Consider the following 16,842-nt stretch of genomic DNA (forward strand, 5'->3'; position numbering starts at 1 on the left):
GGGAAGCTGAGGGGAGACTAGAGGATGAATGTGTGACAGAAAACAAAAAGCATGGTGGTGGTCTACACTGTGCTACAGCAACGAGCAAACTGCAAGATCTCAGTGGCTAAACACAGAAAAGTCTGTCGCTTGCTCACTCCAAGTCTGCCGCACGCTTGGTGGCTGTCCAGGGCAGTTGTCTTCCAAGTGGTAGCTCAGGAATCCAAATTTTCCCATCTTGTGGCTCATTTATCTTTGCGGGGACACATCTTCCCCACTGCTGATGTTTCCTTCCACGAGCAGAGAACCCCACTGGCCCAAAACTCTAGGACTCTCTCCACGCCTCTCTCTATGCCTCTCCATGCCTTTCTCCATGCCTCTGCTGATTTGATTGACGAATGCTGAAGGAGGAACAAGGCGTGTGTAATTCAGTCCTCTGATTCCTTTTCTCTGGGGAGCTGGCCCACCTGCAAAAAGTATGTATTCTAAATTGCTACACCACACCTCCCCCTGAGTATTACGGGCATGGCCCCAGCTCCACTGAGGGAAGAGGGATGCAGTTTTACCTAATTCTGGGGTTCAGCATTAGGTTCTGTCCACTGTCCTGTTTCCAAAACCTTGTTACTACGCCTACATCAAGCTTATCCCCCCGTGGCCCACGGGCTGCATGCAGCGCAGGATGGCTTTAAATGCTGCCCAAAACAATCATTAGTGTTTCTGTATTTCATGTGTGGTCCAAGACAATTCTTCTTCTTCCATTGTGGCCCAGGGAAGCCAAAAGATGGAACACCCCGACCTACATAAACAATAAACATAACTTACGCAAAAGTACACTTACTTGTCCATAGACTTATTCAACATCTAAGACAGCAGTTCTAACCCAGGATATTTTTACCTCCCAGTGGAATGTTTGACAATGCCCAGAGGCTTTTTTTTTTTTTTTTTTGAGACAAGGTCTCACTCCCATCGCCCAGGCTGGGGTGCAGTGGTGGGATCTTGACTCCCTGCAGCCTTGACCTCCCAGGCCCAGGTGATTCTGTCACCTCAGCCTCCTGAGTAGCTGGGACCACAGGTGCACACTGCCATGCCTGGCTAATTTTCTGTATTTTTTGCAGAGATGGGGTTTTGTCATGTTGCCCAGGCTGGTCTCAAACTCCTGGGCTCAAGCGATCCACTCACCTTGGCCTCCCAAAGTGCTGGGATTATAAGCGTGAGCCACCTCACCCAGCCTGGAGACATTTTTGATCATCACAACTGGGGAGGGACTACTGGCATCTAGGGGGTACAGCTGGAGATGCTGCTAAACATCCTATAATTCACAGGACAGTCTCCCACAACAAAGAATTATCTAACCCAAGATGTCAATAGTACTGAGGTTGGGGAAACCTTGATCTAAGAGAAGCAAGTGACCCTCCTGGAGCAGCTGAAGTGATTTAGTCCAAGTCCAAACCGAAAGGAATTGGACCAGGGTGGCCATCGAAGATCAAGCAGCTCAGTCCCCTCATCCCTGCAATTGCACCTCTTCGGCACACAGAGCCCTTCCTGAGGATGCGATGAGGCTGCCACGAGCCCAGTGATCTGTCCAGGAGCCCTTGTGCCCCGTTGCCTCTCCCAGATGCAGTGATGGTGGGGCACCTCCCCGTGCTTCTGGTGGGAAGCAGGACGAAAGCGTCCTCTCTCCTCAGATCCCCAGCCCACCACGGCGGTCTGCCTGTCGGCCCCTTCTACCCCAGAGTATGGCCTAAGGGTAGAACTTGGTGCAAGGCTCATGCCAGCACCTCACTTTCACCCTTCTCCCCAGCCCTTGCTCCACTTCCCAGCCTGGTGAATCTGTTTCTAATGGAGTTCTTGAGCCAGCCTCCTGAGCTAGGTGTGGGGCTGGGAAGTGGAGGGGTAGGACCTTCAAATATGCAGGAAGAGGGTAGGGACCCACTCAACACCCTCTTTATATAGATAAACATTTGGTAACACCTCACTTACTCTCTTAAAATGACAATCGTAAATAATATGCCTTCTCATGCACTTACTTTTTTAAAATCACACTCTAGTGCCTGAGCTATACTAGGGAGAAAAAAATAAAAGGAAAGCGATTTATAACCAAATGGCACATATTTCAATCTGTCAGTGCTCAGGTCCCATGACCCTAGAAAGTGTAATGAAGTGTCAGATACTTATCTTGCATATAATAAATAAGTCTGAATTTAAGAAACGTAGAGGATCAGAAATTATTCTGTGTAAGGACAAAAATAAATAAATAAAAGAGCAAAGATATGCTATCAAATGTTAGAATAAATATTATTTTAAGGCCAGGCATGGTGGCTCGTGCCTGTAATCCCAGCACTTTGGGAGGCCACCGTGGGAGGATTGCTTGAAACCAGGAGTTTGAGACAAGCCTGGACAACCTAACAAGGCCCTGTCTCCACTAAAAATAAAAAATTAGCCAGGCATGGTGGTGTACGCCTGTAGTGCCAGCTACCTGGGAGGCTGAGGTGGGAGCATCACTTGAGTCTGGGAGTTTGAGGCTGCAGTGAGCTGTGATGATGCCACCGCACTCCAGTTTGGGCAACAAGAGTGAGACCCGTCTCAAAATAAGTAAATAAATAAACAAATAATTTTTTTTCTTTTTTTAGACAGAGTTTCACTCTTGTTGTCCAGGCTGGAGTGCAATGGCGTGATCTCAGCTCACTGCAAGCTCCACCTTCTGAGTTCAAGCGATTCTCCTGCCTCAGCCTCCCTGAGTAGCTGGGATTATAGGCATGTGCCACCACGCCTGGCTAATTTTATATTTTTATTAGAGACTGGGTTTTTCCACGTTGGTCAGGTTGGTCTCGAACTCCCGACTTCAGGTGATCCGTCCACCTCGGCCTCCCAAAGTGCTGGGATGACAGGCGTGAGCCACCGTGCTGGGCCATAATTATTTTTTTAATTTATTTTTTTGAGACGGAGTCTTACTCTGTAGCCCAGGCTGGAGAGCAGTGGCACCATCTCGACTCACTGCAACCTCTGCCTTCTGGGTCCTGGTTCAAGCAATTCTCCTGCCTCAGTCTCCAGAGTAGCTGGGATTACAGGCACGTGCCACCATGCCCAGCTAATTTTTGTATTTTTTTAAGTAGAGACCGGGTTTCTCCCTATTGGCCAGGATGGTCTTGAACTACTGATCTCGTGATCCGCCCGCCTCGGCCTCCCAAAGTGCTGGGATTACAGGCGTGAGCCGTGGCACCTGGCCAAATATTTTTTAATATGTGTTTTTTTTTAACTGCAAAAACAGATCACATTTTGTAGCCTGTACATGTAAAAGGGAGGCAGGGGCTGAGATCATGGTAACAGAGTTTTCACCAACGTGAACAGCTGTCCCTGCCCAGAAATGGCAGCAGTGCTTCGCAGTCATTGTGAAATTAAAACACTTCTCCCCACGTTACTAGACTCACACACACACACACAATCTCCCCTCCCAGAACCACTGAATTAATGCTTCAAATATTAACCTGACAAGTGAGTAAAATTCCAACTGAACATTTGGAATGATATATGCCAAAATATTAATGGTGCTTTTCTAAAGCAGAAGGGGAATTACAAGAAACACTCCTTTTTTTCTTTCTTTCCTTTTTACGTTCTGTATTGTGTAAAATTTTGCTTACAATCTGTATGAACTTTGCAAACAGACCAAAAAAAAAAAGTCATTTTTCAAGCCAGTGTGTCTGGGCTCCCAATAGTTTGCACGTTTGTTTTGGTCCTTTCAAGGAGGATTCAAGTCCGCGATGGAGAAACCACCAATTCACTTTTTCAAACGCCAAAACAACTCCGCAGGCGTGGGGGAGACCTATCTTGCAGCCCTGCCGGCCCAAGGCTCAAGGGAATTCGCCTAAACTCAGCCCTACGGCTTTGCTCAGCCCCGTCTGCACCGCCGCCCCGTGGCCAAGGGCAGTACTGCGCCCTCCAAAAGGCGATGGCGGAGGAGGGGCCCAGGGCCTTGCCCCAGGGACAAGCTTCTTTCTGTACCACTGACCACATGGCAGTCTGCTGAAGTTTATGGACCCCTCTCTCAGTATAATGGCGCGTAAATATATAAATAAAATATATATGCTGAAAAGAAAACTAATACTGGTGAGATGATGCTCAAAACTCTTTATAAATGTGTAATATAATAGCCGTTTCATTATGGTTAATAACCAGCTCTAGAGGCAGGTCTCGGAACTCATTATTTTCTTTCTTTATTTTATTTTATTTTATTTTTTTTTTGAGACGGAGTCTCGCTCTGTCGCCCAGGCTGGAGTGCAGGGGCGCGATCTCGGCTCACTGCAAGCGCCGCCTCCCGGGTCTACGCCATTCTCCTGCCTCAGCCTCCCGAGTAGCTGGGACTACAGGCGCCGCCACCACGCCCGGCTAATTTTTTGTATTTTTAGTAGAGAGGGGGTTTCACCATGTTAGCCGGGTTGGTCTCGATCTCCTGACCTCGTGATCCGCCCGTCTCGGCCTCCCAAAGTGCTGGGATTACAGGCTTGAGCCACCGCGCCTGGCCGGAACTCATTATTTTCTAAACAGTGAGGAGTACACACGAGGTTTCCAGATATCCACAACCTGATGTGCCAGTGTCTGTGATTGTAATTGGTAACAAAGTTACAGGTACTGCTAACAGTACACTGTTAATACGAGGAAAAGCTAAATATTAGAAGTTGATGAAAGTCAATATGTAACTTTTTCCCATGCGAATTCGACTTACAGACCCCTTAGGGCGCACGGACCACAGGTTAAGGCCCCCTTGAAGGGGCAAGAGTTTGGGAGAAGCGCCAGTGTGGGTTTTCAGTCCTAGGAGGTGAGCCGAGGGGTAGGCACGCATGGGCGCTCAGAAAAGGGAAGGCAGAGGCGCCTCTCCGGCTGGGCCTGGTTCACGCCCCTCCCCTCGCTTCCTTGGCCTGGTTTCGCGCGACTGGAGGAAGTTAAAGACCCGCGTGGCTGAAGAGGAGCTCACAGTTCCCAGCGTCTGCTCCGGCGGTGTCCAGCGCCCAGAATGCGGCTTCTGGTCCTGCTATGGGGTTGCCTGGTGCTCCCAGGTGAGATGGGGAGGCGGTCTTGGGAGGGATGTGGGGCTCACCCTTGGAGTCTGCAGGGGAAGGACCTCCTGACTGCCTGATAGCCCACCCCACCTATCCTCAGCCTCCTCAACCCTAGGGGAGCCGGGCGGGGTGGGGGTGGGGTGAGGTGGGGACGGCGCCGGGCCCCACTTGCAGTTTCTGCAACCTAGAGCCAGGTTTTCTCTCAGACCTGTGGGTTTCCCCTCATGGCATTGTGGCTGTGAGAGTTGCTTTGCCTCTCTAATCTTAATTTTTCTACCCTCTGCCAATCCTGGAGGCAGACAAGACACCCCGTCTGGTTGCTCTGTTAAACTTAGCAGACATTTGTTGAATCTCGGCTGTGCCTCTCCCCACAACCCTGAGAGAGGAATTATTATCACGTTTCGTCAATTCTTTTGCTTTCTTTTTCTTTACCTTCTAACACTTAAAATCAGGATGCATCCTACAACTGATGTCAGTTGTTCATTTGGCAATGGTGAGACCCCATCTCTACAAACAAACAAACAAACAAATTAGCCAGGCGTGGTGGTGCACACCTGCAGTCCTAGCTAGTGGGAGGCTAAGGTGGGAGGATCGCTTGAGCCCCAGAGGTCAAAGCTACAGTGAGCCATGAGCACCAGTGTCCTCCAGCCTGAGCAACAGAGTGAGATCCTGTATAAAAACAAAACAAAGCCAGACGTGGTGGCTCATGCCTGTAATCCCAGAACTTTGGGAGGCTGAGGCGGGTGAATCACGAGGTCAGGAGATCAAGACCATCCTGGCCAACACAGTGAAACCCTGTCTCTACTAAAAATACAACAAATTACCCGGGCATGGTAGCACATGGCTGTAGTCCCAGCTACTCAGGAGGCTGAGGCAGGAGAATCGCTTGAACCTGGGAGGTAGAGGTTTCAGTGAGCAGACATCATGCCACTGCACTCCAGCCTGGGCAACAGAGCGAGACTCCATCTCAAAAACAAACAAAACAAAACAAAACAAAACACCCAGAAACCCTGCTGGCTATCTGGCTGTTAAATTCCATCTGAACCTAGAACACTCCCCCAGCCCCAATTCCTCAATGGGCCAGGGTTAGGGAAACAGCAACAGCCCTGCCCCAAGTTCGCCCAGTGTAGGAAGGAAGTAATGGCTCTTCCAAGGCTGTCCCCAGAAGGGATGACTGAGAAAAGCCTTCCTTCCTCCTCCTAAAATGGAAGCTCTGGCCTTGACCTTGGTACATGGAGCCTGGTTATTCCAACCTCCACTCCTGCTCTGATTTTAGGTTATGAAGCCCTGGAGGGCCCGAAGGAAATCAGTGGGTTCGAAGGGGACACTGTGTCCCTGCGGTGCACCTATAGGGAAGAGCTGAGGGACCACCGGAAGTACTGGTGCAGGAAGGGTGGGCTCCTCTTCCCTCGCTGCTCTGGCACCATCTATGCGGGAAAAGAAGGCCAGGAGACGACGGAGGGCAGGGTGTCCATCCGTGACAGCCGCCAGGAGCTCTCGCTAATTGTGACACTGTGGAACCTCACCCTGCAAGACGCTGGGAAGTACTGGTGTGGGGTCGAAAAACGGGGCCCCGATGAGTCTTTACTGATATCTCTGTTCGTCTTTCCAGGTAACAAATATCTCTCCTTTCCCAGGCTAGGGACAGGAGCTGCAGAGGGAAGCGGGAGGGGCAGTGGGGCATAATCCTGGTGCAAACCTTATGGGCACTGAGTCCTTAGGGAGATCATGCAGGTCAAGTGCTGAGCAAGGCTTGGGGCACAGAGGGAGCTGCATGAGTCTTGGCCATTCTTTCACTCTTGCTGCCCACGGTCACACCACTAGTGGATGTCAGAGCAGGACTGGACCCAGATCTGTCCAGGGCTGGACTCGGTGCCTTTCCTTTCTGCCCAGATGTGCTAGAAGGAGATTTCCATAGGCTGGGTACAAGATAGACATATCAGGGCATAAAGAAGACTCCTCGCCTGGTGTCAGAGATATTCCTGAGGCCTCCCGAGGCTGGGCCAACAATTGCTGCATTCCAGACCCAGCCCACAGCGTCACCTCAGCCCTGGTCATGCTAGCCTCACCCTGCATGTGCCCTCACCTCTGCCCTCCTGGCCTCCACCTCCCCAGATATTGAAGTCTAGCCACAGGTGCTAGAGTGCCTGGGAACCAGCCTCTGGGTAGTGTGCCTGAAGGAGAGATCGTTAAATGCAGGGACACTAGGGGACCAAGGCTGGAGCTGTGGGAACTGGTAGAGGATAGAACACCTCTCTGGGAGCCCAGAACCCTGGACCTGATGAGCTAAGGAGAAAGAAGCCAGAGAGGGCCCAGGGGAGTGGGAGCCTTGGTCTGCTGGCCAGTGAGGGCGAAGTATGTCTTTGTATCCCCATTTCACAGATGAGGGACTGAGAGTCCAAGAGACTAAGTGATTTGCCCAAGATCTCACAGCAGGAAGTGGTGGAACCAGGATTAAAACACAAGTCATTTCCAGCTTTGATGTCTGCTTTATTCCTCTTCTAGCCCCATAGCTGGGACCTATCCCAATCCCAGGCCCATCCCTACCACCATATCCCCTAATTTTTTTTTATTCCCTTATCCATGGATCTTTAATTTGGGGAAATAAAAGTAAACTTGCCAAAAAGCAGTAGCATCAAACTACGTTGAATCTGTTCTTCATTATTTACAAGATTCTCTTATCTCTTCCAATTCTTATCAGTGTTCATATGTCATTTCTGCAAGTTATGAGCAAGTTCACCTGTGTTTTAGACTTACCCTCATTTGTAATTCTTTATTTGCGTATGATATGTGTATTGCTATATTATCCTCCTGTATCAGACTTTGTTGGCCTCTCTCTGATGGCAGTTGGGATATTGAAAATGAAGAAGACTCACGACAGTGGTGTGCTGGTAAATGTTGAGCAGGCTGGGGATGCTGATGCTCTCATTTTGTCGGGTTTTCCAATTTCTATGGTGTCCATTTCTGTGGTCCAATTCCCATGGCCAATTTCCAGCCATCGACAGTTTAACAACGGTCTCACCAATTCCTGAAAAGTTGACAATGAGCTCTTGTGAGCCAGTGCGAGCCATCTCCAGCACACCATTGAATATGGTGAACCATGGGAAGAATTTCTAAGAAAGTCAGAAAAAGACAGATGTACCCACTATCATTTCTTTTCTTTTTATTTATTTATTTATTATTCATTCATTCATTCATTCATTCATTTTTCTGAAATGGGGTCTCACTCTGTCATCCAGACTGGAGTGCAGTGACACAATCTTGGCTCATTACAACCTCTGCCTCCCAGGCTCAAGTAATCCTCCCACCTCAGCCTCCAGAGTAACTGGGGCCACAGGCACAAGCCACTGTGCCTAGCTACATTTTGTTTTTTGTTTTTTTTAAGATGTGGTTTTGCCATATTGGCCTGTCTGGTCTCAAACTCCTGGACTCAAGCCATCTGCCCACCTCGGCCTCTCAAAGTACTGAGATTGCTGGTATGAGCCACTGCACCTGACCAGCCTACTATCATTTTCTTTTATTCATCTTTGTCTGAAGACCCTAGGCAATGAAATATGCAAGATTAAGAAGTATAAGGCCAGATGTGGTGGCTCACGCCTGTAATCCCAACACTTTGGGAGATCAAGGTGGGTGGATCATGAGATCAAGAGTTCAAGACCAGCCTGGCCAAAATGGTGAAACCTCGTCTCTACTAAAAATACAAAAATTAGCCAGGTATAGTGGCAGGCACCTGTCATCCCAGCTACTCAGGAGGCTGAGGCAGAGAATTGCTTGAACCCGGGAGGCGGAGGTTGCAGTGAGCCGAGATCGCGCCACTGCACTCGCTGGTAGACAGCAAGACTCAGTCTCAAAAAAAAAGGAAGAAGTATAAATGTTGGAAAGGAAAAGATAAATCCTCTGCATTTGCAAAAGATTTTATTATCTACTTAGAAAAATCCAAGAATAAACTGACCTAGTGTTACATATTGAGTATCCCTAATCCAAAAATGCAAAATACTCCAAAGTCCGAAACTTTTTGTGTGCCAGCATCACACACACAAAGGAAATGCTCACTGGGGCATTTTGGATTTCAGATTTCCAGATTAGGGATGCTGAATCAGCAGATATAATGCAAATATTCCGAAATCTGAAACACTTCTGCTCCCAAGCATTTTGGATAGGGGATACTCAATCTGAAGAAGAGAAGGTAGTGGACAAAGAGGGAGAGTCCAGGATGGCACACAGTCAGCAAGGACTGGGGAGGTGACAGACAGACTTGGGGAAGTGGGGACCGGAGTAAGCTCCTGGGGGGTTGGTTGTATCAGGTTTCTGCCCACTGTGCTGGGCACAGAGGATAGGCATTTTGCCCTTAAGGAGTCTCAGCCTAGCAGGGAGACCCCGTACACAAGAAATTGCAGTGTAAGTGAGCATTAGCGAGTGCACAAAGGAAAAAAGATTCGCTGCTTCTGGGGAAGACATTTCAGAGGAGTTGACCTTGAGCTTGTGCTGAAGGACAGAAAGAAGTGCTTCAGGCAGAGATGGAAACGAAAGCCATTGTACACAGAGGAACAGCATGTCCAAGGCACGGAGGTGGGCGGGAGGCTGGCTTAGTCGGGAATAGAGGACAACTCTATGGCTGGAGCACTGAACAGGGAAAGAGGCGAGGTTGACAAGGTGGTTCAAAGCCTGAGTTTTGTTCTTTGCTTTTTTTTCTTTTTTTTTTTTTGGAGACAAAATTTTGTTCTTATTGCCCAAGTGTGAGCTGCCACGCCCAGCCTGAAGCCTGAGTTTAAGAGGCCTCAAAAGGCATACTGAAAAGTTGGAACTTCGGCTCACACCTGTAATCTCAGCACTTTGGGAGGCCGATTGGGGCAGATCACCAGGTCAGGAGATCGAGACCATCCTGGCTAACACGGTGAAACCCCATCTCTACTAAAAATACAAAAAATTAGCTGGGCGTGGCGGCGGGCGCCTGTCGTCCCAGCTACTTGGGAGACTGAGGCAGGAGAATGGCGTGAGCCCAGGAGGCGGAGCTTGCAGTGAGCTGAGATCCCGCTACTGCACTCCAGCCTGGGCGACGGAGCGAGACTCTGTCTCAAAAAAAAAAAAAAAAAAGTTTGAACTTCGGCTTATAGGCAATGGAGAGCCACTCACTGTTCTAAGGCAGAGAGGGATGGGATCCAACACAGACTTTTGAGACAAAACTGGCATAATGTGAAGGGTGGCAGGGAAGAAGCAGGCTGAGAGGCAGCTGGGGACAGGGGAAACTGAGGGTCTGAGCTAGGCGAGAGGCCAGGGGGCTGCAGAAGGAGAAGACCAGGGATCTGCTGGAACCTACCACGTGGCTCCTGGTTGGCCGAGGCGAAAGACAGCAGTGCTCTGTGCTGAGGTTGGGGGTAGGAAAGCTGCCAGCTCCTCCCAAGGAAGGAAAAGGGGTTCAGAGCGGTGCCGCCCCTGAGAGCAGCCTCTCCCTTTCCTCTAGGACCCTGCTGTCCTCCCTCCCCTTCTCCCACCTTCCAGCTTCTGGCTACAACACGCCTGCAGCCCAAGGCAAAAACTCAGCAAACCCAGCCCCCAGGATTGAGTGAGTGAATGGTGATTCCGCCCCATCCCTTGCCACCCTTCTTACAGAAGCAGCCAGTGAGTGCCTGCCTGGTACCAGACACAATACTTCATGACCACTTAGGTGTCCCCACAAGCCTGGGAACTGGGTTGTCCAGCTGTGGAAGTACAGGCTCAGCAGGGTTAGGTCACTCGCTTAGGGTCACACAGGAAGCGCCAGAGCCTGGAAGTGGTCACAGCCTGACCCCAAAGCTCGTGTTCTGTCTGTGCCATCCAGAGTCTTGGGGGCAAGCCAGAAAGGCCGGGCGTTGGGCCCTGACCTCTGGACTCGTCCCTGCCACCTGCCCTTCTTGGTCTCATGGCTGCAGAAGGAAGTCAAGGCCTTACTGAGGCACGGGTGGTGGGGAGGGGGCACATGGTGGTGAGGGGAGGACCTGCCCTTCTGGTGAGGAAGGAGGTGACAATTGACTGTGACTGTAGAGGGAGGGCAGGAAAGTGGCCACTGAATGGTCACTGGAAAGGGTCATGGAAGCGAGGAAGGGGAGTGCTTATACCTCCCCACAGAGGGAACAGGCTGTGGGCACAGAAAGAGACTGAACATCACACACAGCTGTGGGGTGTGTCTGATCTACGGTCTGCTTCCTCAGAATGGCTTCATCTACATCTGTTTGCTTACTGGGGTATCCTTTAGCTGGGGATGTTCTGAGAAATGGGTCCCAGAGAGGCTAGGGTTCAGGGGTCAAGGGTCAGAGGTCTGGGATGCTGGGATGCAAGGGTCAGGAAGGATGCTGAGGCATTGCTTTTGGACTTGTAGCTTCTCCTGGGCTCTACCCAGCAGGAACCACAGCCAAGCAGGGGAAGACAGGGGCTGAGGCCACTCCATTCCCAGGGACTTCCCGGTACGGGCACGAAAGAACTTCTCAGTACGCAGCAACCTCTCCTCATGCAGCGACCTCTCCTCCTGCAGGGAGCTCCCGCCCCCCGAAGCAGCTGGACTCCACCTCAGCAGAGGATGCCAGTCCAGCTCTCAGCAGCGGCAGCTCTAAGCCCAGGTGAGCCCCAGGTGACCAACATCACCTTTCAGGCCATCACTAAACCATAAGCTGCCTTTGAGCAAATAGGAACCCAGTGGCCTTTCCTCTAAGCAGACACATCTTCGTGTCATGGCCACAGCCTGCAGCACAGAGGGTCCCTCACAGGGACCCTTGAGCAGTAGACAGCTTGCACTATAGGAGCCAGCAGCTCTGCTGCCTGTCCAAGGCGAAGGGTCCACCAGGGTCGCAGTCCCCACCTCTCTCCCTGCCCCAGCCTCAGGGATGGCCCCCCCAGTTCGGGGGCTTTTGCCTATATACTTTGCACTAAGCCCTGTGCCAAGCATGAAAACTCAGAATCCAAAACAAAACAATTTTTTTCCTTACAACTGGAGTCCCAGCCTGAAGGATTGGTTCTTGGGGGTTGTAAATGCACTTGGCTACCAACATCCAGGCAGCTGCTGGCAGGTTCAGATCCTGCTGAAAGTGAATCCTGGGGTTGGCAACGGGAGCAGGGATCCCTCCCACGCCAGACAGGGCTGATGGGACATCGTGGTCCCTAGTGCCCTCTGATCTCCTTGGGAGAGATAAAGGACATGGCTTGACTCACAGTAAGAATGCCAGGATGCCCCACTTGCCTGTGCCAGTGACACCAGCCCAGATAAAGGCCACTGAGAACTTCCCCGCACACCACTGCGTGACCTGGCAAGTCGCTCATTGCTTCAGGTGTCAGTTTCTCCAGTGTGAAATTGAGCCACTCCTACCTAGTTACACAGGGATTGTGGAATTTAACAACTAACACTGACATGGTACCTGGCATGTGTCTGGCACTGAACTATGTGCTTTTCACATCCTGACCCATTTGATCCTCACCACAGCCATTTTACAAAGGAGGAAATTGACACCCTGGGCGGTTCAGTCACTTACCCAAGGTATAGGAAGGTGGTGGAGCTAGAGTTTGAATCCAGACAGCCTGGCTTCAGGGTCTGCACTAATTAAATAATGATTGTCAAGAGCCAATAGCACTAAATATCGCCCTCCCGCACCACACCCCCCACAAGTCTTTGCTGCATTGAATTGAATTCCACACTAGGGATTGGCTTTCTCAGCCTGTACTTGGTACCCCCAAAGGACATAGACTCTGGCTTATCTGGTAACAGCCACTAGGCTCCTTGTGTCTCATCTCCAGGGTGTCCATCCCAATGGTCCGCATACTGGCCCCAGTCCTGGTGCTGCTGAGCCTTCTGTCAGCCGCAGGCCTGATCGCCTTCAGCAGCCACCTGCTCCTGTGGAGAAAGGAAGGTGAGCAAAGGTGGGTGGCAGGAAGGTGGGAGGCTCATTGGACCAGGGACCTCGCTGAGACCTGCAGGTCCCCGTCTAGCCCCGGAAAGACCCTGTGGGTCTCAGCGTGTCTGTCTGAAATGTGGGCATCAGGAGCTGTGGCCTCCCTTCTGAAGGAGCCACGAGGTAATCAACATTAGGAAAGCGATTCACAAGGGGAAATGGGAGAATGAAGGGTTCTCAGCTTCTTGCCTGTCCGAACTGATCAAACACTTCTCTACCTGTTGATCCCAGGGAATTCATGGCCAGCTCCTTGTGTGGGAACCAACTGCCAGGGGCAATGCAGGACCAAGCACTTGAACTTGAGCAGGACAGACATTGTAACCCCACTCCTGCCACTGGGTCTCTAGAGCTGCTCAGTCCCTTCCATAGACTGGGGCTCAAATCCCAGCTCTGCCACTTTTCAGCTGTGTGAGCTCAGGCAAGTCATCTAACTGCCCTAAGCCTCATTTATCTCAAATCACAGATATACATCAAACAGAAATAGAATACAAGTCACAAATGTCATTTAAAACTTTTGAATAGCCACATGAAAAAGAGTAAAAAGAAATGAGTGCAGTTAAGTGTATTTTATTTTATTTTAATTACTTATTTTTTTAGAGATAGGGTCACACTCTGTCGCCCAGGCTGGAGTGCAGTGGTGTGATCATGGCTCACTGCAGCCTTGAACTCCAGGGCTCAAGCGATCCTCCTGCCTCAGCCTCCCGAGTATCTAGAACTACAGGCATGAGCCACTACGCCCAATCTAGTGAAGTTGATTTTAATAATGTACTTTATTTAACCCAATATGTCCAAAACATTCTCATTTTGATACGGAATCAATATGAAAATATCAATGATACATATTCTACTTTCATGTTTTTCATTTTTCATATTGAGCCATCAAAACCCAGTCTAATGTAAAATAGTCACATTTCAGTGCCTGATGGCCATGTGTGGCTTCTGGCTGCTGTGCTGGATGGCAAAGACTAAAAGGATTAACCGAAATCTCAGTAATAAGAGCTACCATGTGCCAGGCACTATCCCGAGCTTATCTTGCTTATCCCCTTTAATCTCCTCCACACTGTGGAGTACACCCATTTTCCAGAGGGAAAAACTGAGGCACAGAGTGGTTAAGCAGCTTGCCCTTTGTTTGCATAGCTAGGAAGTGGTGAAGCCAGGAAGATAATCACAATGTCGTCCCCGTGGAGGTGGCCATGGGGGAATCCTGGGCCCGCTTTCCGTCTCTTCCATGTGGCTCCTAGGAGGAAATGTGGGCTTTGTCCAGGTCCCCTCTGAGGAATCCAGGGTGGGAGCATTCCTGGTCACAACCTCAGAGCCACTTAGCACCTTGCCTCCCAAACTTTGATTGCCAGCTAGCAGCGGTGGCAACCCTTGGTAGCCTGTTAGAAATACAGACCCTGAGACTCTCACCTCAGCCTACTGGATTAGACTCTGCACTGTATGAAAATGTCCAGGGTGTCCTATGTGCACACTAAGGCTTAAGTAGCAGTGACCTTAGCACACAGATTTCTTTTCCCAGCCAGTTTCTGACCCTCATGAGATCATTTCCATGCACTGATCTCAGAAGACTGGGTCATTCCCAAGGGGCTGAGCTGGAAGGGGCTCTTCGGCCCATCTGGCTGCCTCCTGCCTCTGGGAGGCCCCTGCTCCCTTATGCAAGGGGGCCAGTACGCCTTTCTGGGCCGAGCTCCAGGCCATTCTCGGCTACACCTGGCTTCAAGGAGCTCCTGCTTCTACATCTCTTTCAGCTCGACAGGACATGGAGACACAGAGGAACGAGAAGGTCTACCTCTCACACTTGGTAAGGACAGAGGCGTAGGGAAGCCCAAGCTCAGATCCCCTTGGGGCTGCAAGTCAAGATTTCTGGGCTCTGCTTCTGTAACTTCCTACCTGGGCCTGCATGCCTGACCTGGAGGCAGCACTTGCTCCCCACCTTGGAGGAACCTCTGTGAGCCCCAAGACCAGTCCTTCAGGGTGTGAGCCGGACAGAGTGCCCGTGGGGGACTCACAGGTGGGAACCTGATTTCCCGCCAGGTGCCAGGCAGGGTGGGCACCAGGAGCCATGTGAGCATCTTCTCCAGGCGCCTTCTTTCCATGCCTCCTTTTATAATTACAGAACATCGGAGCTAGATCCAGAGGAACCTTTGAGATCTCTAGCCCAACCTTTCTCTCAGATTAAAGCAAATCCCCTTTCAGAATGCCCAGGGGTCAGGGAGCTGTTAGAGATGCACTCTCCAGGGCCCCAGCCCCCGCTGAACCCTCCAGGGGTGTGGTCCAGGGACTCTGGCAGTGCTACAGACTCTAGTGTGCTTTTACAAAAGATGAAACTGAGGCCCAGAGAGGGTAAAGGTCTTGCCCATGGTCACACAGCAGGTGGTGGCCCAAATAGAAAACAGGACCCAGATTTCTTGACTCCCTGCTCTTCTCTTTCCAGAACTCCCTGATGTTTTCTCTGAACCTTCCTTGGCTCTGAGACCAAGGTGACATGGCAGTCCTAGGACCCAGGCTGAGGGTGGTGCTCTGGGGACCAGGGGCAAGAGAATAAGGGTCCCTGTGCCCATTATCTGGAGCAGGGAACCTGCCCCAAGGCTACTGCTGCAAGAAGAGACTGTGCCCTCCGAGGCCAGCACTCCAATGCAGGGGGCTGCAGCATTGCACTTCAGGAAACAGAAGCCTCTGGCCCCTCCTCCCTCCGCTGTTTACTGAGATGCCTCCACTCCATTCCTTTAAACACAAGGGCAGGAAAGCAGGGCTACCACTGCCTTCTTTCCTGGCGCCAGTGAGGACAAAAGACTCAGGCCTGATCCCCCAAGGATGGTCTGGGGTGGAAATGGGACTTTGGGCTGTGGCTTAGGAAGCAGCTGTTGCTGTGTCAGGAAGCTCAACAGGGCCAAAGGTAGCGGAGGGGAGTAAGGGAAAAGTCATGGAGACACATGGATGGACGGATGGTGGGTGCCACTGGCCACCTCCACGTCCGGCCTCCTGGCTCTGTGGCCTGGGGCCTGGGTCTCACCCCACCTAACTCCAGAAGAGGGGTTGGGGTCCAAGGATGCTGAGAGCGCCTGTACCAGCCACAGCCCCCATGCTACTGCCTTCTGGCAACCCTGGGAAGGGCTGCTTTGGGCTTTTTCCTGCCTGAGGCACCTGACCCTGGCTCTGCTGAAGAGGGAGGGGACAGGAAGGGGCACAGGGCCAGCAGGTAGAGGGTCTCTAGGGGCAGCCCCTTGTTGAGGGAAAGATGGAACAGGGCCTCCCAGGAGGGTCAGAGGCAAGAACCTTGTAAATACGATCAGGTGGGAGCTTCCGCTTTTTCTTGATTATTTCCCTTGTGGCTTCTCCATAAGTTTTAGCAGAGTCTGGAGATGGAATTGAAGGGCTTTGGGGTTTTCTTTGCCCACATTCAGGTCAAAGAGGGAGGGGGATGCATTACTCATACTCTGAGAGAACCTCACAGGGGTGTGAAAACCCTGAGGGAAGTGTTAGGGGTCAGACCAGCATTTTCTTTCCCAAAGAGATCTTGCTAGAAGGATTGCCATCCATCCATTCATGTCAGGGGCTTTATATATGCCATTGAATCCTCATCATTACCACACGAGGTAGATTATTATCCCCCTCATTTTGCAGATGAAGAAATACAGGCTCGGCTTTGCAGACGCTGCCGCCGAGGAAAGTCCTGTACTACTAGCCATGGTCAACCCTACCGTGTTCTTCGACATTGCTGTCGACGGCGAGCCCTTGGGCCGCGTCTCCTTCGAGCTGTTTGCAGACAAGGTTCCAAAGACAGCAGAAAATTTTCGTGCTCTGAGCACTGGAGAGAAAGGATTTGGTTATAAGGGTTCCTGCTTTCACAGAATTATTCCAGGGTTTATGTGTCAGGGTGGTGACTTCACACG

The 16,842-nt window shown here is 50.9% G+C and overlaps 1 protein-coding gene across 4 annotated transcripts in view; it reads left to right on the top strand.

The window, feature by feature from the left end:
- The first annotated feature begins 4,559 nt into the window (after window positions 1-4,559).
- CD300LG (CD300 molecule-like family member g) overlaps window positions 4,560-16,842 on the top strand; it is a 17,837-nt gene continuing 5,554 nt past the window's right edge. Inside the window, exons 1-7 of one of the 4 annotated variants that reach the window (XM_011985865.1) lie at window positions 4,560-5,030; window positions 6,310-6,645; window positions 10,495-10,596; window positions 11,389-11,626; window positions 12,795-12,907; window positions 14,698-14,750; window positions 15,384-15,824. In XM_011985865.1, the coding sequence (XP_011841255.1) occupies window positions 4,988-5,030; window positions 6,310-6,645; window positions 10,495-10,596; window positions 11,389-11,626; window positions 12,795-12,907; window positions 14,698-14,750; window positions 15,384-15,422 (924 nt within the window). In that variant the 5' untranslated portion in view covers window positions 4,560-4,987 and the 3' untranslated portion in view covers window positions 15,423-15,824. Of the gene's footprint in view, window positions 5,031-6,309; window positions 6,646-10,494; window positions 10,597-11,388; window positions 11,627-12,794; window positions 12,908-14,697; window positions 14,751-15,383; window positions 15,825-16,842 lie in introns of those variants that run through there. The other 3 variants (XM_011985864.1, XM_011985866.1, XM_011985868.1) reach the window with 3 other exon arrangements.

This window comes from Mandrillus leucophaeus, unplaced genomic scaffold (assembly GCF_000951045.1).
Source record: "Mandrillus leucophaeus isolate KB7577 unplaced genomic scaffold, Mleu.le_1.0 Scaffold290, whole genome shotgun sequence".
NCBI classification, from domain to species: Eukaryota; Metazoa; Chordata; class Mammalia; order Primates; family Cercopithecidae; genus Mandrillus; species Mandrillus leucophaeus.